A 25,635-nucleotide genomic window follows, 5' to 3' on the forward strand; every position below is an offset into this window, starting at 1 on the left:
TGGTGCTGCTGTGCCTTTATCTACTACTCTACAAGCTCTACTTATTGCTCCATTTTTTAAAACAAAAAAAACCTTGGTGAGTCCCTGACTGTAACATGGGTGTTTATTAATTATTAATAAATAATTAATATTAATTACTAATAAACACATTTGTTACACTTTTGGTGGCAAATAGTTCCCTCTTAAATAGGTTATGGTAGTGTGGTAGTAAGAATTTCTTTGCAGACATATCATTGTCTTCAACAATTGCGATGCCAGCAGCCAAAATTGCAATTGTACAACTACCATAACTATTTTCAGGTAAACAGGCATAGGCCCATGTTCCACACACAAAATAATGTGGTGGCTTTAATGTTATTAAACAATCAGTTAACATTGTTCTAGAGATTGACTTATTAATACCTGCACCAACTATGGCTAACTCAATTTTAAATAAATTCCAACATTCCATTTTTGTTAAGGAGTCTGGCTGAGTGAATAGCCAAGGAATCTACCAGAACTAATTTTTGGGTTTGTAGAATCAGGCCATCAGATTCCACGAGTCTTCCAATGGTGGCTTTCCCTATTTCAATGACTGATAACATTACTTATAACAATATAACTGCAGGAAAGGAAAAGGCCTGGAGACCAGTTCCAGAAGCAAAAGTAATCACAAATAAGACCCTTCCAATATTTATTACTATTAACAAAAACACTGCCTTTGGCAGACAGTAAGTTAGGTCATTTTGCCAGAAACACTGTTCATCTATGGTGGCTCCCAACTTTGACCACTTTCCTTTTTCTGCTTCAGGGTCTTGGTCCTGCATAGTACCCAGGACCTTTAGAGCCACAACCCCCTTGTGGTCACCTTGGTTGCAGATTACTTTCACGGTAGGCAAGAGGGCAGCAGCTTTGGCTCCTTCATCTGCTTTAGCATTTCCTTTCGCCTCTGGGGTCTGGAACTTAGTATGCGCTTGTACTATTAGAATGGCTACCTCGGTTGGAAGCTGTAATGCTAACAAGAGCTTGTTTACTAAATTTGCATTCTTAATTGGTTTACCTGATGATGTCATAAAATTTCTAGCCTTCCAAATGGGTTGGCAGTCGTGTGCAATTTTATGGCAATACCTGGAATCTGTCCAAATGTTTACTCTCTTTCCTTCCGTCGGGGTGCATGCTGAGAATAGAGTTTGTAATTCAGCTTCTTGGGCATATCCAGTATGATATTTTCCATCATCCGTACAATAGCGTGAACCAGCTACAAACAATTCTAAATCTGGGTTATGTAATGGTTCATCCTTTACCTTATCAAATCCCTGCATTTCATTTTGCAATAACTCATAGCAGTTATGATTTGTAACATTAACTGGCCCCTCTTTGTGTGTAAGCAAAGCCACTTCATATTTAGTTAATCGAGCTGCTGATAGATGCTATGTTTGAACTCTGTTTAGAATTTCATTTACACAATGAGGAACCAATAGTTCCAACTTGTGGTCCAGTACTACATCTGCCACCTTATCCAACAACAGTACACAGGCTGCTACAGCTTTGACACAACTTGGTGATTCCTACTCCTATTCCTATTCCTACTCAACAATGGTCATGCTACAGGGGTATTATGCCAAAAACATAGTGGAAAGTCAAGACCCATAGCCTATTACTCATGAATCCAACTGACATGAGTAATAGGCTATGGGTCTTGACTTTCCACCATATTTTTGGCATAATACCCCTGTAGCATGACCATTGTTCTTGTGACAGAAAAGCTGGAAAGGCTTGTTGTAGTTTGGCAGAGCTAGAGCTTTCCATCACCTCAAATTGTTATGTTTTAAAATTAAATTGTTCTTTAGTTGTTAAAGCATATAGTGGTCCGATGAGCTCTAATGCATTGGGAATCCATTATCTGCAATAAGTCACTAGGCCTAGGAAGGCATGCAACTGTCTAATGTTTTTTGGTATAGGATAGTTTTGAGTAATATCCATCCTTTTACTTGCTAAATGCCTTTGACCCTTTGTAATATAATGATCGAAAAACATTATCTGTTCTTTACAATATTGTAATTTTTCTTTATTGGCCTTGTTACCGGTTTGAGCCAGAAAACACAGTAATACTATTGTATCTTTGTTACATTTTTCTCTGGATTCACAACAAAAGTAGGTTATCTACACATTCTAATAGCACAGTGTCCTTATATTTTGGTGCCCAACTGCTTAACAAATTGTGTTTTTATTGTGTGATTTTATTGTATAATGTTAACGAGTTTACTGCCCCTTGTGCAAGTTGGGTAAAACATCTTTGAGCCCGTTGAAATGTGAAAGCAAACAGATAATAACTGTCAGGACTCAGTTTTTTATCAAAAAGTAGGCATTGGCCAAGTCTACCACCGAGAAGTAACCAGCAGAGGGCAGTATTTGAATACGTGATGATTTGACACTTTTGGTGCATCAACTTCTATGATCTTATTAGATCTCAGATCACGCACTATTGGATAAGTTGGGGGTTGCCCACTTGCTGTACATTTACGAACTGGAAATAAAGGGCCATTTACTGGTGACCCAATTTTTACAATTACCCCTGCTTTTTCATATTCATTTATTTGTACTTTAATTCATTTGACCTGTTGTGCAGTCAGAGGGTATTAGTGTAATTTTGGCAATACTGCTCCCTCCTTGATTCTTATTTGTACAGGTGGAGCAGACAGTGTACCTACATCATATTTACCTTTGGCCCATAGTGATTCAGGCACCTATTTTATTTCATGTTTTACATCCTCGATTGACTGCTTAGGAGTTGTCATTAGTAAAACAGCAGCCATATCATTCAGAACGTTATCTGTGAAAGGACAAGTCAACTGTACTCTATTTTCAGTAAACTCTATACATGCATTTAGTGCTGGGCGGTATACCGGTAAAAACCGATATATATATTTATGTGAAGGGGATGGGGGGGTGTTTGGGGTGGGGTGGGGTGGGGGGGTATGTGCGGATGGGGGGTGTTTGGGGTGGGGTGGGGTGGGTGTGTGCGGATGGGGGGGTGTTTGGGGTGGGGTGCGTGCGGATGGGGGGGTGGGGGGGGTGCGTGCGGATGGGGGGGTGTTTGGGGTGGGGTGGGGGGGTGCGTGCGGATGGGGGGGTGGGGGGGCTGCGTGCGGATGGGGGGGTGTTTGGGGTGGCGGGGGGGGGGTGCGGGTGGCGGGTGTTTGGGGTGGTCACCTGATCATGCATGGGGAAAAAAAAATACCGTCAAATACCGTGATACCGATATAATTTTGAAAAATACCGTGATATAAATTTTTGGTCATACCGCCCAGCACTACATGCATTTATTTGTGATAAAATGTCTGCTCCTAAAAGGTTTACTGTGGTCAGAAAAAGGTACTGTGTCAGAAACCAATAAAGATGTTACTGGTTTAATTTCATTCATTCTGATTTGTTTACCACCCAATCCCATCCCAATTACTTCTTTGTCATTTAACAATTGGTTTGGCACCTGGTCAGCTTTGAGTACTGTTTTAGCTGCCCCTCTGTGTGGCCCCCCACCTGTCTGGCTGCTTTGATGGCTTACTCTTGTGTAAGCTTTAAATAGTATCAGTACTGAGATTAACTGCCCCCCCCCTGCATGGTTCTCACCTCAGATTCAGGCTGTAATCAGGCTGTATTGTTTAAATATGTAATCCCCTGTGTTGTTCACACCTTTTAATCTCTGCATTGTTCCCCCCCTGCAGTGTTCACACCTCAGGCTCAGGCTGTAATCACCCCCATTGTTCCCCTGTTCACACCTCAGGAGCAGTAGAAACCCACAAATAATCCCTGCACACTACAAAAAGAACATATACTGAGGTGGTACTGCAATTAAAAAGTTTTTTAATATATAGTTATTGTGCAGACTGTAGGAGCAGTGCCAGCATTGTATCACTGTAGGCACACACAGGCAGGGTAGGGAAGGCAGAGTATGGCACACACAGGCCAAGTTTGGCACAAACCAGCCAAGAATGGCACACACAGTGAAAGTATGGCACACGCAGGCAGGGTAGGGAAGGCAGAGTATGGCACACACAGGCAGGGTAGGGAAGGTAGAGTATGGCACACACAGGCAGGGTAGGGCAGGCAGAGTATGACACACACAGGCCAAGTATGGCACAAACCAGCCAAGAATGGCACACACAGTGAAAGTATGGCACGCAGGCAGGGTAGGGCAGGCAGAGTATGGCACACACAGGCAGGGTAGGGAAGGCAGAGTATGGCACATACAAAGGCAGGGTAGGGCAGGCAGAGTATGGCACACACACAGGCAGGGTAGGGCAGGCAGAGTATGGCAGGTTTTTGCTGTACTACAACCATTAATATGGGTATGGTCTTGTGATAACATGGGTGTGGTTTCAAGTGGGTGCGGTTTCAAAAAGGGGAGTGGTCAAAACTGGCTTCCATTATCGGCCCTCCACCACGTAGGTCGAAAAAATTCCGGCCCTCGGTACAACAGAAGTTGGACAGCACTGCACTAGACACTTTAAGGTAGCGTATGGTGCCCCCTTAAGCCAAAGGGATACAATGGCTTCTGAAGGGGCTTGGGTGGTTGGCTCATTTCCTAGGCTAAATTTTCCCCAGTCTCAGAATCTTCTGTGTGCCTTCTTCCTTTTGAATTCGGAGATTGGTCAACCTTTGGCTGTGGGCATTATCTGAACATGTGTCTCTTTTTGTGACAATTGAAACATTCTACTTGTGACAGATCAAAAGGAGCCCTTTTCTTGAACTTGTTTGTCCTACTCCTTTTGAGGTCCCCATACCTTTTGTTCTCTGTCACAAGCATTACCTTCTGCGGTTTATTCTCTTTACTTTTCCTGATTTTATCATCAATCCCCATGCAGACAATTACAAGTTCATCTTCCTTCATAGTTTTTGCTTCAAGTCTGGAAGTTATCAAAGTATCCTTATACATTTGCTTAGTCCGAGACCAAGGTTGATACCAGCTTACATTGTATTTTGGAATTGGATTATTAGCCTTAAATACAGCATGTGTCCGTAAGGGATATGTACCAATTACATTTTTAGATGGAGCAGAAGGCTGTGATCCTTACCCTGTGTACGGGGGAGGGTCGTAGATCACATTGTGTGTGTGTTAACTGGGTCATGTGAAGTAACTTCTACATTCTCTCCCACCTTCTTTTGATACAACTTAAATTTCTGCAACACCCTTTTGTAAATGTAATACCATTTTAAATAATCCCTTCTTCCTTTAGTACTAGCTCTAACAGCATTCTGCATGAGAGCCCTAGTCTCTGCACTTGCAGCATCATATTTCTCTGTCTGCATGCTTACTAGTGGCTTCAGTTTAGGATATAGATTAAATTGTTCTCTAATCTTTTTCCTTAAACTTTCTACCATTTTTAGGTCTTGAACTCTCTTACTGATTTGACCAGGGGGATCAGAAACCCTCTTCTCAGCTCCTGCTTTTGACAGTGCAACCAATTTTTCTTGTGGTTGACCAACCAATTTACTAAATCTTCCCCACAAACCTACTGGAGCCTGGGTACCAGCAGTAGTTTGTCTGAGTCTATACTGCCTTCTTTACCTGTAACACTTTCGCCAAACAATCTAACTTTAAACATACATTAATTTCTTACCACTGCCAATGAGATTGAATAGGAAGATAGAGATAGGACAGCAAACCTTTATAGCAGGTAGTGTAGTATTAGGGTGTTCCTTGTACTTTATAAGGAACACTGATTATGTGTATACTTAATTCTACCTCCCAGATTTATAAATCCGTATTGTAACAGAAAGACAGCCTAATTCTGGAATAAGTCCAGAATCAATATACTCATCAGGAAGCATAGTAAACTACAGTGGTGGCATGGGAGAGAGATATGGTCTTATGACAGAAAGAATTTACCTAAGGCAGTGGCAGGACGCAGCATTAGATGAAGTATGCATACAGTTATTCTAACGATAATAAGTCCAGAATCAATATACTCATCAGGAAGCATAGAGCATAGAGATATGGTCTTATGACAGAAGGAATTTACCTAAGGCAGTGGTAGGATGCGGCATTAGATGAAGTATGCATACAGTTATTTAACAAAGAAAGGTGTAGATTCTTTCAGTTCTGCTACACCCTGCACAGGGTCATCACACTATAGAGCAGCGCTGTCCAACTTCTGTGGTACCGAGGGCCGATAATGGAAGCCAGTTTGACCACTCCCCCTTTTAAACCACACACACTTAAAACGACACCCATGTTATCACAAGAGCTTTTAAGACTATACCCACATTAATGTTAGTAGAGCAACAAAACCCCAAATGGTTGGTGCTCACTGTAGGGATATCATCCTTCATTCATATGTGAAAGAATTATATTTTGTCATATTAAGACACAACCTTAAATCCCTATGCCTCCTCTTCCCCTGTGGATAGCACAGAGGGGGGCCAGTTTGACAGCCCTGCTAGAGAGATATGGCATCCATTATCCAGGAATCCATTATCCAGAAAGTAACAGGAAGGCTATCTCCCATAAACTCATTTTTAAAAATGATTTCCTTTTTCTCTGTAATAATAAAACAGTGCCTTGTACTTATTAATTCTTGTTGGAGACAAAACCATCCTATTGAGTTTAATTAATGTTTCAATGATTTTTTAGTAGACTTAAAGAATGGAGATCCAAATAACAGAAAAATCCCTTATCTGGAAAACCCCAGGTCCCAAGCATTCTGGATAACAGGTCCCATACCTGCGTTTGTAACCTTGTTATGAGCTAATAGTGGTTAAGACTTAAAATTGGAGCTCTTAGGGGGACTGACAACCACAGATGGCCAGCGCCGGATTTCTACTGGGGGCGCCCACCTACCCCCCCCCCCGCCGTACGAACGCACATGCACCAAAGTTAAAACTCCAATATAGAGCAGTGGGGAGAGGTCCCCATTGCTCCTTATGGGAGCAAAATTTGAAAATGTTTATGCCGCCCTAGGCCCGGGTCTTTGTGGTCTCGCCACAAATCCGGGCCTGCAGATGGAAATAAAAATGTCATGTTATATTGCTTCCCTGTGTTGAGGGAAAATACAAAAGGATTAGTTTACCAATGAGCGGGACTATAGTCCAGAGGGCTTGATAATAAATACTTTGCCTATAGCCCTTTAGCCCTACTTTAAAGATGCCAATTGCATAAAGGTCTACCACTACAAAAGAACTGTTCACAGTTCCACAGAAAATGGAACATTAAAATTTAGCTATGAATATTCTACATTGCTATAATTAACACTCATTCCTCCAGTATGTATTTATAAAAAAAAAAAAACAGTAGAAGCAAGCAGCAGAATATAGAGCTGTCTGGGGACAATACTCTTCTCTTGAGCTTTCCTGCCACCAACTCAAAATCTGCTTGTAAATCATACTCTTCCTTTTAGGCACCTTGTCCTGAAAGATGTCCCTGTACTTTCCTACAGCAGAACTGTCGTAAAGTAACCCAGTACTACAATATTTATTATAATGCCCAACTCTGCTCTTCTGCCAATAGCCCCAATGCACATAATATGTATATTTCATTAAACTGGTGAATCTATGAAGTGAGCAACATTTCTTTTATTAAAAAACTGTACTTTTGTAGCTTGTGTCTTGTAAAATACCTTAATAGTAAAATTATTATGTTACTATTATAATTATTGCTCATACGGATGCAATGGATACATACATTTTGGATTTAAAGGAATACCAAACCCTAAAAAGTCTGAGCTCTCAATTATATATTTAGATTAGTAAAAATAATTAATTGTTGACAAAAAATGATCATAGTGAGTTGTCTAGAGCTTTGAGAGGCACATGGTCTAACTGAACACATTGGATTTGGCCAATTCCAAATTCTGCAAAAAGTGGTGGGATTGGCCAGAATTTACCATCCATGTTTCCTCTAAGCTGTGCACTCATACACATATTTTGTGGTCAGAGCACACAACAAATTGTGGCATGCACAAAGAACATAACCTTTTCTGCCTCTACTGCTACTTGCCTCCACTCTGGGATTTAATCCCGGAGTCCCCCACTTAACTTTTCTTGCCACTAATGAGAAAAAAACTTGATCAAAGTATAAATTTAAAAAACTAGGAGTAGAATCCCAAAAATAAACCAACAATCTGACCTGATGATAGAATGGGGGAAAAACACACCAGTAAAGATGAGTCACTTTGGAGAGGTATTACCATATAGGAATCTTGATTACAGAAGGAAGAGAGCACTACTTAAAGGGTATGCTAATCAAAATGCAGAGCAAATAGCAAAAAAGTAAACATTTAATACAAACCCCTTTAAATGTTTTAGTACAGGTATGGGATCCCTTATCCGGAAACCCGTTATCCAGAAATTACGGAAAGCCCATCTCCCATAGACTCCATTTTAATCAAATAATTCAGAATTTGAAAACTGCTTTCCTTTTTCTCTGTAGTAATAAAACAGTACCTTGTACTTGATCCCAACTAAGATATAATTAATCCTTATCCGGAATACCCTTGGTCCCGAGCATTCTAGATAATGGGTGCTATACCTGAACTATCCTTAGGATTTACATGTAAATTGTCTTTGCATTTCAGAAGCAGTACTCTCTACTTTATCCTGACCAGTTCCTACTGCTTACCAGTGCCAGCAATTCCTCTCCTTATTAATTGCATATGTGGGAAGGCTTCCTAGACATATACAGTGTATGTGATGGTACTGAAATAGATATCACCACCCTTTCACACTAAAATAATAGAGTCAGCCCTCCTGCTGAATGTTCAGAGTGTCACGTTGATCAACATGACATGTAAATAGTATGCTTGCTTTGTAGTAACGTCATCCACATTTTCATCTGTGACCATGAAAACAGTGTGTACTACAATGTTAAGCATCAAGCAGAAGGACCAATGGCTCCAATACCAATAACCCCCCCCCCAAAATTATGGAAAGGTCCATTTACCTTCCTTTTAACTGTGATAAAAAACAATTGCACCAAAAAGCTGCCACAGGTAGCATGTTAGTTTACTCATATAACAATATCAATGTGGTATCAAAAAACAACAAGAAAATATACTGGACATGCATGAGGTACAGTGAAAAATTGATTTACAACTGTACCAAGTAAATTAAAAAATGTAATTTGTGCTATGCTGTGGCACAAATATCTCTCAGCAAATAAAACTTGGCAATATTTGTACATGGTACTTATATTGATCTGTGGCTGTAATATTGCTCTGTGTCATATTTTAATTCGATAATTGTTGCTCTCAGAATTTCTAATCTTTTCCAAGCACCTTGGTAGTTCAAGGGTTACACCACTTTCATGTGTGCTGTGGCGGTCACCAGCTGCACCTGTAGCACAATATCCCTACTCCTTCATGCATATCAAGCATTTTTAATCCACCTGCACAGCTTAAACCTGCTGCAAGCATGGGCACAGTAGAGTTAAAGCCTGCACACAGTGCAGACACGTATATATCCCCCCTCCCTGTGCACATACTATATAAAGTGACTGCAGGCAGAAAGAAGATATTAACACAGACATCCCCAGACTCACCCATTGCACAGTGCAAACAGCACAGATATGTCGGCTGTGCCTCTTACTAGGATGCTGCCGCTCGGGTTTCTCGCTCATCTGCTGCTTTTCTCCTTCATTCCACTCTCTTTTTGCATGGATTTTTCTGAAGATACTGGCAAACTAGATAAATTCAGCCTGCTCCACAGGAGAGGAAATCAGTGGGCAATTGGTAAGTAGAAATTCAGTAGTAAGAGCACAGCTTCTTAGTGATGGAGACTTGTATAATTGTTACTCGTGTTAAGGGTCAGATACTCAATAACTGTGTTACAGCATTAAGAGGGAAGAGGTAAGTAAATGTTAAATGGACAAAACTATATCCCTTGGTTTGCCACATGGTCTAAAAACGTACTTTTCATATGTTATGGGATTATCAGCAACAGGTGAAAAAAGTGACCAAGTGACAGAGACCTTTCTGGGTCCTGCTCAGAAACAGCAGACATGGCTACTGGGTGGCAAAGTCATAGGGCAAAGTGGCATGTCTAGCTGAACCACAGCAGGTCAGAAATACTGATTTAGAACAGGAACAAGAAAACAAATAGTAGGCATATAATAATATAATAAGGCTTGTCCATTTAAAATGAAACACCATTACACAATCCTCACACATTCAATCAACCTTACATTTAACCCTTATCATCAGGGGAAGGACGGGTGAAAGCCATTAGGTAAAGCCACAAACACTGATATAGCCACTTATTGTTTTCACTGTAATAACTTCTCTTTTATCTAGATATATTTGATTATTTTACCACATTAATAAAAGTATGCCGCAAACTAATTTTTTTATCCTACAAGGTGATAACATTTGTGACATAATACAGACATTCTAACATATGTTCTACAAAGGGTCAAATAATAAAACACTGAAAACGAATAGTGATGCGACATGCTACAGAGGTCATATGCAATGATGAATAACCAGCAGCACCACTACAAGATACATCTACCTGATTAGTGTGGGTTATTTTACAGTATAATGGTGTCCTTATGTCTGACTGTGGAGTAGAACTATGCTTTCTGTACATAACACATCATTTTACTTTTGCATCTAGATTCTCATGGGTACCCATCCTATGCACCTACAGCTGCTGTCCGACTAAAACTCTCAGCACCAGAACTGCTTTTTTGGCAATTCTTTGCACTTCTCAGGGGTCAAACTATGTGCATGTAAATGCTGTGAATACTGTGAATTCATTTCATCACATACTCGCTGGGAAAAAAATACCTTTTGACCAAAACCCCCTTTAAATTACACATATAGTCATCATACATACAGCTTGATAAATAGTTCATATTGCCTATCAGAAAATTTGGAAAATGAAACCAAAAAGTGGCTTTTAATTTTTTTTTAATTGAAAATGTAATCAACAATCCCTTTGATGCAAAGTATAAAAATGAACCAAAGAGAATAATATTGAAATTGAGCATTTCTTTGATTTACTTGGAGTATCAGTGAATGCCCTACTCTTTTATGCTCATTCACAGTAAACAATAATATTGCTGAGAATCAGTGGTAGGGGCAAAAGCTGATTCAATTTCCAAAAAAGATTTGTTATTTAACTACAAAGATTTGCTATTCTGCTTTGTGTGTTTATGATCAGTGCTTCATAAACTCCATTTACCTGACATCATTTTTCATATTTTGGAGCCTTCCCTATTCTTATACTTTAATGGAGCTTTGAAAATTGATATTTTTTGTTATCAACTTAATAATTCATAAAAGCATATCACAATCATTTGCACTTTCTGGGGACAGTAAGTAAGTTGACCTTAAAAATGGTAATATCTACTGCAAAATGCAATTCAGTGACACTGCACTTGGACCATTTAACCCTCTAACAAGAATCAGATGGCAAATAATATATTCTTTTACATATTGCCATAAAATGTTGCACTCGTCATATTGGCAGGGATTCTTGACCTATAGTTCTGGTCCCCAAAATGGGTTCCCATGCTGCTTAGGGTGGGTCCACTTGATAATCTTTTAATACAATGATATTACTGCATTTGGGTTGTGAATCAAACCTAATCTGGGTTCCACAAGAAGAAAACTCTCTCAGGTTTTACTTGAATAAATGAATACCTAGATCGTTTTGGTAGACATTTGTACTGTGACAAAAGTAAAAACCTGAAAGCACGTCTCATTCTAAACAGTTAATAACACAATGACAATCTGTTGTATTAGTAGCATTTAGCGACAATGTAGAAGTCAGTGTCAGAGGTCCCTTCCATTTCTTTGAAGATCCTTCTTTTGTCACAAAACTTTGGTTTTGGATTTTTTTGTGTGAAAAATTTGAGTTTTCGCAACGACAACTCTAAAAAAATAATGTGCGCCTAAGAGTTATATTCATCAAAATAGAGCAAACTCTTTGGGGCAGATTTACTAAAACTCTATAATTTCTTTTTTTTTTTTTTTTTTGAAATTCAACTAAACTCCCAAATGTCTAATATTTACTAAAAAAAAAAATTGCAAAGAAAAGTGGCTGCAAAAAAGTCATAAAAATTTTCTGGCGAATTGTCAAATTCGGATTTTTAGCTGTTTAGACTCATAGTAAATCTTGTAAAAGTCGCAATGTTTTTTCTTTGACACTTTGCCCTAAAAATTCAATTCAAGCTTAAAAAAAAAGTATGGTTAGTAAAAGGGCCCCTATTTGTAAAGGCTGCAAGACTGTCGGGATCTGACAGTAGGTAGTAAGGAGGCAGCTAGTACTGGGTAACAGACGGAAGTATAGTTATGTATGTGAGTGTATAGACAGGTTGGTATGATTGTGTGTATAGATGTGCACTGGGGCAGAATGCCAGTGCAATGATGTTTGTAGATTATGTGGTTGCTGTTACACTATAAACATAAAATCCTACATAAATGAAAAAAGTTGTCTTTTGACCGAATATTTTTGGTTAAAGCTTCAGAATGCTCCAGAATGATCTTGAATGCTTCAAAGTTTAACATATTTTTATAAACAAGTCCCGAAAATTAGGTTAGTAAGAAAATGTGTGGTTATGTTCAATGTCCATGGTACAGAGATATCTGGAGAGAAACCTTTTAGCTCATTCTAATTCATTATCAACTAAAGAGTCAAAGTTTGGCAGATGTGTAGCTGAGCCTGTGGAGGCAGCCAGGCCCCTATGTATTAGTGATGGACAAGCTGAATTTCTTCCACCCACTACAACCCCACACAAAACTAACCAGAGCCTGACCTGAACTTCCCACTTATATACCTATACCCAGCCATCTCTGGCATGACTGGGTGGGGGCAGCACTAGTATACTAATAACAGCAGCAATCCATGTCTGCTGTTAGAAGCTGGGGTCTACGTGTTTTGGGCAAATCACTGCTATTTTTAAATGCCAATAATGTGAATTGGTGGAGAGGTACTAAATCTCTTTGTTTTAGACATTTCTAAAACAATTTTTTTTAAAACCACGAATGTCAAGTGATTTATTGAAGGAATACAGTCTTGTTTTTCCAAAACGCATACATTAACATCGCTTCTCCAACAGAATCCTGCACTGAAATACATTTTTTAAAATTGAATTTCATATGGGGATACCCATATTTTTCATTTCCCAGGGTGACCTGTGCGCTGATAAACTTCAGTCACACTTTACTGCTGAGCTGCAAGTTGGAGTGATATCACTCCCTCCCTTTCCCTCCACCCAGCAGCCGATCAGCAGAACAAAGGTAGAGAGATAGCAGCTCCCAGTAGATACTGCACTTAATAGTAAGTAATTGCACTTTTTGCAAGAGTTTTGCACTTAATAGTAAGAAATCCAAGTCCAGCTTGGGACTCTTCCGGTTACATTGGAGTAGGAGAAACAATAGGTTACCTGAAAGCAGTTCTAATGTGTAGCGCTGGCTCCTTCTGAAAGCTCAGACTCGGGCACAATGCACTGAGATGGCTGCCTACACACCTATATTACAGCTAAAAAAATTGTGTTCTGTGGTTTTCATTTATTCTGAAATATTATAATTTTCTATAGGGCATTTCATGGGTAAAAAGAGCCTGCGAGACACATACAATTTAGGTAAACAGGACATGGAATCAGAAGACTTTCATCCAAAGACCATGGAAAGTATGAGAGGCACCTTCTTTCGAGAGCCACTTAGATCACTGTTGCCCAGCCAGAGAGAGGAAGCACAGGTATAAATTTGACCTTGCCTATAAAGTATATATGTATGTATATCTTTATTTATAAAGCACTACTTATGTACGCAGCACTGTATATATGTTCACACTACTGTACACTTAAGTAGGATGTCAACATATCTATCTATAGGAAACATTATTTTAAAATGCTAAATGGCATGGTCTGGTTATTCTTATAGACATACAAACAGTAATACAAACTGCATTATCAGGCAATTTAAAGAACTACTGAAGTCACCATAAAATTGGTGGTAAAATGTTTACCCTATTTATAGAGGCCCTGTGCCTGATTACCTCCTGACATGTTATGTAATTTATTCTTTGCCCCCCCCCCCCCATGTGGTTCATTCAGTTTTAAAGGAAATATAAACAATAAAAACAAATACATGTAAAATGTGTTTCTCTTCAAAACAATTTTGCTAATGTTATTATTTTTCCTATTAGTTTCCAAGACATTAGCAGTTTTTGAACTTCATCAATAATGAATTTGAAAAAACAGCGACACCTGCTGGTCAATTTGGCCAACTGGCTACAGTCAGCAGAGAATTAATTTTCTGAGAAAAAGGAACATGTTATATAATGCAGCTTTGTTAGAACTAACCAGAAAAATGTCAAATGACTTCTCTGTTCTCTAACTTAATTTGTTAAGCACAGCAACACCACAGGACATCACAAGACATTTTCTCAACAAATTCATGGTCAGTCAACTGGCTGAAAAAAGTAGAGTTCTCTGAATTTTACATGAATTTGTTTTGAGGGTTTATATTTCATCTTAGTATGATATATTTATATAAGGCTAATGTCAGACGTGGCGTATGACGTATATTTTCGGCAAGTGGAACGCTTGAGAGAATGCAAAGTCTTGCATTTTTAATGCGTATTTCGGCTGCATGTGCCTGCATCCGAGCATATCTCATTCATTCGGGTGCAGGCGCAGGTAGGAGGCGTATGGCGATATTTTTGGCAAGCGGAAAAACGCTTTCCGAAAATAAACGCCATACACCATGTCTGACATCAGCCTTAAGTGTGAACAGACCTTGAACCACAGCACCTGTGTTTCCCCCAGACAAAAAACTTGACATCAAAAATCACTGCCCTCATTTTGCCCCTTAACATTTGATACTATCTTTTCTCCATTTTATTCTCTATTCGACACACAGTCACAGTGCACTAAGAAGAAAGCACTAATAAGATATGGTTAGAGAGATTAAACTAGTTTATAGTGTATAGGAAGACCTGTGTAGCAAGGCTTATGGTAGCTTATACAAGCACTGTGTTTTCATCCTGCTACTGCTAACCCGGGGCCTGGGGGTTTAAGATTACCAGGAAATTTTGGATGACCAAGCTCCCCTTGTCTGCTAGGCCACATACCTTATGATGTTTTGCAAAGGATTATAACAAGAGAGCTACAGGAGATATTTTGATTGCATTTAAAAATGCAAGCATATATTGAAATCCCTCCCTAGCAACTGGATTTTTAGAATATCTATAATACATAACAGTACAGTAATAATTAGGCCCAAATTGTTGGCACCCCAGAATTTTTTCCAGAAAATCAAGTATTTCTCACAGAAAAGTATTGCAGTAACACATGTTTTGCTATACACACGTTTATTCCCTTTGTGTGTATTGAAACAAAACAAAAAAGGGAGGAAAAAAAGCAAATTGGACATGTCACACAAAACTCCAAAAATGGGCTGGACAAAATTATTGGCACCCTTTCAAAATTGTGGATAAATAAGATTGTTTCAAACATGTGATGCTCCTTTAAACTCACCTGGGGCAAGTAACAGGTGTGGGCAGTATAAAAAATCACACCTGAAAGCAGATAAAAAGGAGAGAAGTTCACTTAGTCTTTGCATTGTGTGTATGTGTGTGCCACACTAAGCATGGACAACAGAAAGAGAAGAGATTTGTCTGAGGAATTGAGAACCAAAATTGTGGAAAACTATCAACAATCTCAAGGTTACAAGTCCATCTCCAGAGATCTAGATTTGCCTTTGTCCACAGTGTGCAACATTATCAAGAAGTTTGCAACCCAAGGCACTGTAGCTAATCTTCCTGGGCGTGGACGGAAGAGAAAAATTGATGAAAGGTTGCAACGCAGGATAGTCCGGATGGTGGATAAGCAGCCCCAAACAAGTTCCAAAGAAATTCAAGCTGTCCTGCAGGCTCAGGGAGCATCAGTGTCAGAGCAAACTATCTGTCAAAATTTAAATGAAATGAAACGCTATGGCAGGAGAACCAGGAGGACCCCACTACTGACACAGAGACATAAAAAAGCAAGACTACAGTTTACCAAAATGTACTTGAGTAAGCCACAATCCTTCTGGGAAAACGTCTTGTGGACAGATGAGACCAAGATAGAGCTTTTTGGTAAAGTACATCATTCTACTGTTTACTGAAAACAGAATGAGGCCTACAAAGAAAAGAACACAGTACCTACAGTGAAATATGATGGAGGTTCAATGATGTTTTGGGGTTGTTTTGCTGCCTCTGGCACTGGGTGCCTTAAATGTGTGCAAAGCATCATGAAATCTGAGGATTACCAAAGGATTTTGGGTCGGATTGTAGAACCCAGTGTCAGAAAGCTGGGTTTGTGTCCGAGATCTTGGGTCTTCCAGCAGGAAAATGACCCCAAACAAACATCAAAAAGCACCCAGAAATGGATGGCAACAAAGAGCTGGAGAGTTCTGAAGTGGCCAGCAATGAGTCCAGATCTAAATCCGATTGAACATCTGTGGAGAGATCTTAAAATTGCTGTTGGGAAAAGGCGCCCTTCCAATAATAGAGACCTGGAGCAGTTTGCAAAGGAAGAGTGGTCCAAAATTCCCGGTGAGAGGTGTAAGAAGCTTATTGATGGTTATAGGAAGCCACTGATTTCAGTTATTTTTTCCAAAGGGTGTGCAACCAAATATTAAGTTAAGGGTGCCAATAATTTTGTCCAGCCCATTTTTGGAGTTTTGTGTGACATTATGTCCAATATGCTTTTTTCCTCCCTTTTTTGTTCTGTTCCAATACACACAAAGGGAATAAACATGTGTATAGCAAAACATGTTACTGCACTACTTGATTTTCTGGAACAATTTCTGGGGTGCCAACAATTTGGGCCATGACTGTAACTTGTTAGAATATCAGATCAGTACCATCTAAGTACATAATTAAGTGAAAGCCAGTAGAACCTGAATTCTTACACTGTTAGAACAATAAAACCTATAGACTTGTACGTGTCCCAGAATGAATTGTTTGTTTTGTTTATTTTTCTAGCAGCTATTAAAGAAGATCATGGATCATTATATTAAAACGTCTCAGAAGTAGCGAAGATATTGATTCTCCTGTATGTACAAAGAGATATATATTTGTGCCTGAGACATAAAACTTATTTCACACATTCCAAAGGCTGTTGTTTACAAATAAAATCATAAAAGCTAATAAAGATCGGAGTGTTTCTGTTCATACAATGATTCTGGAATTCATTTTTTTACAAAATTGTTAAAGTAAAAAAGCATCATCTCTAGAATATGTTCTGAATATTTTTTCTGCCATTTGACCTAGTGTTCTAAGAAAACTGTAAATAAAAGCCATTCTTTGCTCATAAATTGAAAGATTGCTCTTTCTGTATGAATGGTATTCATGAATGTATGCATTTACTTGTATAACCAGCTCGGTACATTTCTGCAATACATTAATTGTACAGAGAGGGGAAACAAACACAAATATATATAAAACATAAATATCAGACAAAGAAAAAGGAAGAAAGGTCTCTGCCCTGCAGAGTGGGCAAAACACAAAATTATATTTATTTTTTATAATGTTACAAAAAAATCTTAAGAAAACTAAAGAACTCATATGCTTTCTACCCTGTGCCAGCACTCCTGGGCCCCTAAGAAGAAAGATTTTACCAGGCCTAGGCCAGCAGTACCCCCTCGATAGTGCCCCTGTTTAGCACCCTAGCAGTGACTGTAGTTCCTTACTTCTTAACCTGGCCCAATGATCCTCTTTACTTCCCCTTTACCCTTTCTTTCTGCTTTTACGCTCCTTTTCTCTGTTTTGTGTGTGGGAGTTATACTAACTGCAGTCTGTAGTCAAGTATGTTGCTGCAATATCTCTCCTCCCACCGGGTTAGGGCCCTGTTCTCTTTATTTGGAAGTCGGTTCAATACTGTGAATGTGATGGGTCAGGAATGCGTATACCTCACTTCTCAGAGCTGTTGTAGCATGCCGGCTGAGCATTTCACCTAGAGTTGGTGGCTACTCACTTGTGGTGTAGAGACATTAGCAGGCTGAAGATGGTGAGCCCCAGTCTTTGTAGCTCACACAATATATTTGCATGCAATGGGTTTCTGTGGTTTAATAGTGTACTTGGGCACCATCTTTGAGTTTGTAGTCTGCACTGTGGTGAGCAGGTTTTCAGTCGCCCTAAGAAATGGTTTGTTGCATACTGATGGCTGGCAAGTAGGATAAGTTAGGAGGAAACCTGGCTAAAATAGGGCCATCTTCTTGGCCCACCCACCAGAAGTCAGTTTTTGAAGTTTGGAGGCTGGTTTTTGTGGGACAATTTAAAAAAGTCACAGTTTTTGTGACTTTTTTCCATGCATACTTTTTCAGTTCAGATGTTGTGATAAATGTCATACATCAATTTTTTTTAATTTTTATGAAAAAAATAAGAAAAATTTGAGTTTTAGTCAATCTGCCTCAACAAGATCCGCTAGTTTGGCAAGGTAGCCAAATGAGCCGATCTCTCCCTCAATATATATACCTAAGGTGGGTGATATCGTATTACAACTGAAATACAAGCCTTCAGAGTGAGGACCACATCAATGATCTGTTGTGATCCTCCATCCAACATAAAAATCAAACCAGCCTTATGGACATCTAGACGAATTTCGTCGGATAGGCCTGTAAGAGGGCCCCATACACGGGCAGATAAGCTGCCAAAACAGTCTGAAAAGGCCGAACTGGCTGATTAAGAGTGACCACAATATGACTGCTTTTTTACAAGTATATTTGTACTGACAGCACAAGAAGCTGCAATAACCCTTGGTCCTTTGCTTTTTAACTTGTTTATTAATGACCTGGAGGTGGGCATAGAGAGTACTGTTTCTATTTTTGCTGATGACACAAAATTATGCAAAACTATAAGTTCCATGCAGGATGCTGCCGCTTTGCAGAGCGATTTGACAAAATTGGAAAACTGGGCAGCAAACTGGAAAATGAGGTTCAATGTTGATAAGTGCAAAGTTATGCATTTTGGTAGGAATAATATAAATGCGAACTATCTACTGAATGGTAGTGTGTTGGGGGTATCCTTAATGGAGAAGGATCTAGGGGTTTTTGTTGATAACAAGTTGTCTAATTCCAGGCAGTGTCATTCTGTGGCTACTAAAGCAAAGTGCTGTCTTGTATAAAAAAGGGCATTGACTCAAGGGATGAGAACATAATTTTGCCCCTTTATAGGTCCCTGGTAAGGCCTCACCTTGAGTATGCGGTGCAGTTTTAGGCTCCAGTCCTTAAGAGGGATATTAATGAGCTGGAGAGAGTGCAGAGACGTGCAACTAAACTGGTAAAGGGGATGGAAGATTTAAACTATGAGGTGAGACTGTCGAGGTTGTTTTCTCTGGAAAAGAGTCGCTTGCGAGGGGACATGATTACTCTGTACAAGTACATTAGAGGGGATTATAGGCAGATGGGGGATGTTCTTTTTTCCCATAAAAACAATCAACGCACCAGAGGTCACCCCTTTAGATTAGAGGAACGGAGCTTCCATTTGAAGCAGTGTAGGTGGTTTTTCACGGTGAGGGCAGTGAGGTTGTGGAATGCCCTTCCTAGTGATGTGGTAATGGCAGATTCTGTTAATGCCTTTAAGAGGGGCCTAGATGAGTTCTTGAACAATCAGAATATCCAAGGCTATTGTGATACTAATATCTACAGTTAGTACTAGTGGTTGTATTTATAGTTTATGTATGTGAGTGTATAGATTGGTAGGTGTGGGTTAGGTGTTGGGTTTACTTGGAAGGGTTGAACTTGATGGACACTGGTCTTTTTTCAACCCTATGTAACTATGTAACCCAGAGAAACCAATAAGACTATAATTATTGACAAATCAACGCTATCTAGTGATTGATTGCTGTTGGTGACTAGGCCTGTAGCAAACTTTACATGTTTTATTACATAACCACTTACGCTTCCAACATGTCCTTTCACTGACTTTATTTGCCTTGTCGATAGCTACTTAATTATTAGTGGGATATTACTGCAAATGTTTTTATGGAAAACAGAAAAAACAACAAATAGAGTTGCAACTGAGTAAATTGTAATAATTCAGTTATTAAATCCTGCTAGATGATAAAGGGTAAAGAAGTACAGTTTACAAATGCAACAAATATATCTGACATTTATATCAGGATTGTAATCCTGGTCTTTAAGCAAAGGATTTTAACATCTCATAAAAGAAAATAATGAAAATATAAGGCAAGATCTGCAAGTGTATAAGATAACAGTTTCCTCTAAAAAGTAATTCAATTTAGCATAATAGATCTCTCCTCATACACTATTATGCATACTAGAATAATGCTTTCTTCTGATGTACAGTACATTCTCAAAATGCATGAATCTGAAGTAATTGATTCACTCATCACTAGGGATGGGCGAAAAAAGTTGCCACTTCACAGTAAAATTTGCCACGCGTCACTTTTTTTGATGTGGGTGACACTTTCTATGACGCACACGTAAAACAGAATGACGCATCAACAGAATGACGCACGCGTAAAAAAAAAACTATGCATGCGCCAAAAGCCGACACGCGCATCATAGAAAGCGACCCCCGTGTCAAAAGAAGTGATGAGCGGCAAATTTTTCATTTTACCCATCCCTACTCATCACTAGTGGCAGAATTATCTCACTGGTCATTTTTCCAACTGCCAAGCACTCCAAGAGCTTGCTGCACTAGTCTACTACTGACACGTCTGTTTATGGTTTTAGCCAGCAGAATTCAGTTAAATCTGAAAGTAGCCCTAAATGGGACCCTTACCAGAAAATCCTGCTAACAATGGCCTGAGTGAGCTGGTATTAAAGGAATACTGTCATTGGAAAACATGTTTTTTTTATAAGCGCAAACAGAAATTTTTATATTTAATTTTAAAATGTCACATAGGGCTGGCCATATTCTTCACTTCCCAGGGTGCCACAGCCCAGGGCTGTGGATTTGGAGTCGAGGAGTCGGAGGCAATTTTGGGTACCTGGAGTCGGAGTTGGCAAAAAATGAACCAACTCCGACTCCTACTAAATTTAAATGGGAATAAAAAAAAAATAAAGCAAGTTTAAATGTCCCAATTCACAAACAGTCATAATTAATTACTTCTCTGCTATAAGAATAAAGCCCAATGCATGCAGTGCATAAACGAACACGTTGAGTGACCATGAAGCATGCATTTCATTGACTGTATGCTTCACTAAATGGGACGTAACGCACAGTTACGGTGTGGCAGCTCCACTGCATCGTGTTCCTCTGTTACAGGGAACCCAATGCCCACTGTGAACCTAGCCTAACTCTCACTGATAACTAATTAAGTAAAAAAAATTTGCAGGACTAGAAATACTTGTATACGTGAAGGGAATGGATAGTCAATAGTTAAAGACTGTAATTCAGCTGTAATGTTAGCTTAAACTTTAAACATGACTATGGGATTCTAGGGAAATCATTAGAAGTAGGAGTATAGATAAAATTGTCTATCAGTTTATTATCAGTTCAGTTGTGTTTTATGTGCCCCTTCCTGGATGTATAAAATACATTAGCACAGTGCTGTCCAACTTCTGCGGTGCCGAGGGCCAGAATTTCTCGCGCATACATGGTGGAGGGCCGCTAATGGAAGCCAGTTTTGACCACTCCCCCTTTTAAACCACACCCATTTTATCACAATGGTGGTAGTGCAGCAAAAACCCAAAGGCTTGGTCCTCACTGCAGGGATATCAACCATCATTCATATGTGAAAAAATTATATTATGTCATATTAAGACACACCCTAAAATCCATATGACTCCTCCTCCCCTGTGGATAGCACAGCAACCCCCAGCATATAATTACACACCTTAGGGACCATATAATGGCTATTTCCAACTGCTAACAAACTCCCAGAACAAACCCCTGCCAGGTTCACCTCCCACAGGCAGCATAGGGTAGAAACAGTATATGGCACACACAGGCAGCACTATGCCTGCCCTATGCTACCAGTGTGTGCCATACTCTGCCTGCCCTATGATGCCTGTGTCTGCCATATGCTGCCTGTGTCTGCCATACTCTGCCTGCCCTATGATGCCTGTCTGCCATATGCTGCCTGTGTGTGCCATACTCTGCCCTACCCTGCCTCTGCGTGCCATACTCTCCCTGCCATATGCTGCCTGTGTACCATACTCTGCCCTACCCTGCCTGTGTGTGCCATACTCTCCCTGCCATATTCTGCCTGTGTGTGCCATACTCTACCTGCCATATGCTGCCTCTGTGTGCCATACTCTGCCCTACCCTGCCTGTGTGTGCCATACTCTCCCTGCCATATGCTGCCTGTGTGTGCCATACTCTGCCTGCCCTGCCTGTGTGTGCCATACTCTGCCTGCCATATGCTGCCTGTGTGTGCCATACTCTACCTGCCCTGCCTGTGTGTGCGCCATACTCTGCCTGCCATATGCTGCCTGTGTGTGCCATATACTCTCCCTGCCCTATGCTGCCTGTGTGTTCAATACCCTCCCTGTCCTATGCTGCCTGTTTGTGCCATACCCTACCTGCCCTATGCTGCCCATGTGCCATACTCTGCCTACCCTATGCTGCCTACACACAGGCAGCATAGGCCAGGCAGTACATACAATGTCTGAGGTGTGAACAGACGAACAATGTGGGTGATTACAGCCTGAATAGGAGGTGTGAACAATGCAGGGGGTGAACAATGCATAGATTAAAATGTGTGAACAGTACAGGGGATTACATGTTTAAACAATACAGAGGGATTACAGCCTGAATCTGAGGTGAGAATTATGCAGTTAATCTCAGTACTGATACCATTTAAAGTTTACACAAGGGTAAACCATCAAAGCAGCCACACAGAAGGGGGGTTGCGGGCCGGGCCGCCAGTTGGACAGCAATGCATTAGCATATTAAAAACAGAGGAGTCGGAGTCGTGGAGTCGGAAGTATCAGAAACTGAGGAGTCGGAGTCGTAGAATTTATCTACCGACTCCACAGCCCTGCCACAGCCCCTGGGAAATGATATTACCCCCTCCCATCAGCAGAACAATGGGAATGTAGCAAGATAGCAGCTTCCAGTAGATATCAGAATCACACTCAATAGTTAAGAAATCCAAGTCCAGCTTGGGACTCCTCCAGTTACATAGGAGTAAGAGAAACAATAGCTATCTGAAAGCAGTTCTAATGTGTAGTGCTGGCCCCTTCTGAAAGTTCAGACTCACACAATGCACTGAGATGGCTGCTTACACACCAATATTACAACTAAAAAATATATATTTGTTGGTTCAAGAATAAAATTTAAAATGGTAGAGTGAATTATTTGCTATGTAAACAGTATCTAGTAAGAACTAGATAACTAAAACAAAGCACTTTCCCTAGAGTCTTCTGACATACCTCTTGCCCATTTGATCTTGTGAGCATGCTCCCCTGCTACTTTTCCTTGAGGCCTTTTCCCAACCAAATATTACTCCTTACTTTAAAGGAAAAGTAACACTAAAATTTTTTAAGTAAAAAATCTATTCTACCTTGCCCCAATAATAGCCCTATCCTGCACACCATTTATTATTTTGAATGCTTTATTAGAAAATACCTGCTAAAACTTGGCTTCCGGTCATTTGAAATAGGACGATACGGCGATGTAGAAGCAGAATCACTATGCCACGATCGATTGATCGAGCCTAGCCTGACTCCTTCCTATACAGAAGGAAGGCTAGGATCGATCAATCAATCGTCGCATAGTGGATTCTGCCCTGCACAGTTGCTGTCACTTTTTAAGGGGAACCCCTATACAGCATACACTTATATCATGTGGATGTTATTATTATCTTGTATTTATAAGGCCCCAGCATATGCTCCAGAGCTGTGCAAAATAAAGGTGTATACCATACCTCCCAACTGTCCCGCTTTACGCGGGACAGTCCCGCTTTTGCCACCCTGTCCCGCTGTCCCGGATAGGCGCCGATCTGTCCCGCTTTTAAAGGGCTCCGCTCCCGTGACGTCACACGCACGTCTCCCCTTAGCGCCGCAGCTTCTGCGCCGCTCACTTCAGTTTTAACATAAAGGCATTCACAGTGCAGAAGCTGCGGCGCTAAGGGGAGATGTGCGTGTGACGTCACGAGGATGAGAAGAAGAGCCCTGGGGCCGAGGAAGCTGGTGGTGGTAGGAGCAGGGGGACGCTGGGGAGGACACTGGAGGAAGGTAAGGGCAGCTGGAGGATGTTGGGGAGGATGTTGGGGGGGCTGAAGGATGTTGGGGGGGCTGAAGGATGTTGGGGGAGCTGAAGGATATTGGGGAGGATGTTGGGGGGAGCTGGAGGATGTTAGGGGGGCTGAAGTATGTTGGGGAGGATGTTGGGGGAGCTGAAGGATGTTGGGGGAAACTGAAGGATGTTGGGGGAAACTGAAGGATGTTGGGGGAAACTGAAGGATGTTGGGGGAGCTGAAGGATGTTGGGGAAGCTGAAGGATGTTGGGGGAAACTGAAGGATGTTGGGGAAACTGAAGGATGTTGGGGAGGATGTTGGGGGAAACTGAAGGATGTTGGGGGAAACTGAAGGATGTTGGGGGAGCTGAAGGATGTTGGGGGAAACTGAAGGATGTTGGGGGAAACTGAAGGATGTTGGGGAAACTGAAGGATGTTGGGGAAACTGAAGGATGTTGGGGAGGATGTTGGGGGAGCTGAAGGATGTTGGGGGGGCTGAAGGATGTTGGGGGAGCTGAAGGATATTGGGGAGGATGTTGGGGGAGCTGGAGGATGTTGGGGGGGCTGAAGGATGTTGGGGGAGCTGAAGGATGTTGGGGGAAACTGAAGGATGTTGGGGGAAACTGAAGGATGTTGGGGGAGCTGAAGGATGTTGGGGAGCTGAAGGATGTTGGGGGAGCTGAAGGATGTTGGGGGAAACTGAAGGATGTTGGGGGAAACTGAAGGATGTTGGGGGAGCTGAAGGATGTTGGGGGAGCTGAAGGATGTTGGGGGGAGCTGAAGGATGTTGGGGAGGATGTTGGGGGAAACTGAAGGATGTTGGGGAAACTGAAGGATGTTGGGGAGGATGTTGGGGAAGCTGAAGGATGTTGGGGGGAGCTGAAGGATGTTGGGGGAAACTGAAGGATGTTGGGGGAAACTGAAGGATGTTGGGGGAAACTGAAGGATGTTGGGGGAGCTGAAGGATGTTGGGGGAGCTGAAGAATGTTGGGGGGAGCTGAAGAATGTTGGGGGGAGCTGAAGGATGTTGGGGGAGCTGAAGGATGTTGGGGGAGCTGAAGGATGTTGGGGACGATGTTGGGGGAGCTGAAGGATGTTGGGGAGGATGTTGGGGGAGCTGAAGGATGTTGGGGAGGATGTTGGGGGAGCTGAAGGATGTTGGGGGAGCTGAAGGATGTTGGGGAGGATGTTGGGGGGGCTGAAGGATGTTGGGGGGAGCTGAAGGATATTGGGGAGGATGTTGGGGGGAGCTGGAGGATGTTGGGGGGGCTGAAGTATGTTGGGGAGGATGTTGGGGGAGCAAAACATAACACCTGGCTACCAATGTCTGTCATGAGTCTGTCATTAAATACAGGTGCCACAGTGCATAATGAAATCCTTAGGGCCACAATATGTCATAAAATGATTGGGGCCACCGTGTCTGTCTTCTGGTGCACTTTGTGTATGTTATGCTTTTCAGGTGTGGTTTTGTAAAATGGGCCTGTTTAGGGGGGGCGTGGCCATAAAGTAGGCGTGACCTA

At 41.0% G+C, this 25,635-nt stretch overlaps 1 protein-coding gene across 2 annotated transcripts; it reads left to right on the forward strand.

Annotated features, from left to right (window-relative positions):
• The first annotated feature begins 9,405 nt into the window (after positions 1 to 9,405).
• nmb (neuromedin B) lies at positions 9,406 to 17,282 on the forward strand. Of its 2 annotated transcripts, none has more exons than XM_004915976.4 (3): positions 9,406 to 9,704; positions 13,517 to 13,677; positions 16,954 to 17,282. In XM_004915976.4, the coding sequence occupies exons 1-3, from the start codon at positions 9,542 to 9,544 to the stop codon at positions 16,999 to 17,001; spliced, it is 372 nt and encodes a 123-aa protein (XP_004916033.2). In that variant the 5' UTR covers positions 9,406 to 9,541; the 3' UTR covers positions 17,002 to 17,282. The 2 variants fall into 2 exon arrangements, with proteins under 2 accessions (XP_004916033.2, XP_002934601.2); XM_002934555.5 differs by having other exon boundaries at positions 9,410 to 9,704; positions 16,951 to 17,282.
• The last annotated feature ends 8,353 nt before the right edge of the window (positions 17,283 to 25,635 follow it).

The sequence above is a fragment of the Xenopus tropicalis genome, chromosome 3 (assembly GCF_000004195.4).
Source record: "Xenopus tropicalis strain Nigerian chromosome 3, UCB_Xtro_10.0, whole genome shotgun sequence".
In the NCBI taxonomy this organism is placed as follows: Eukaryota; Metazoa; Chordata; class Amphibia; order Anura; family Pipidae; genus Xenopus; species Xenopus tropicalis.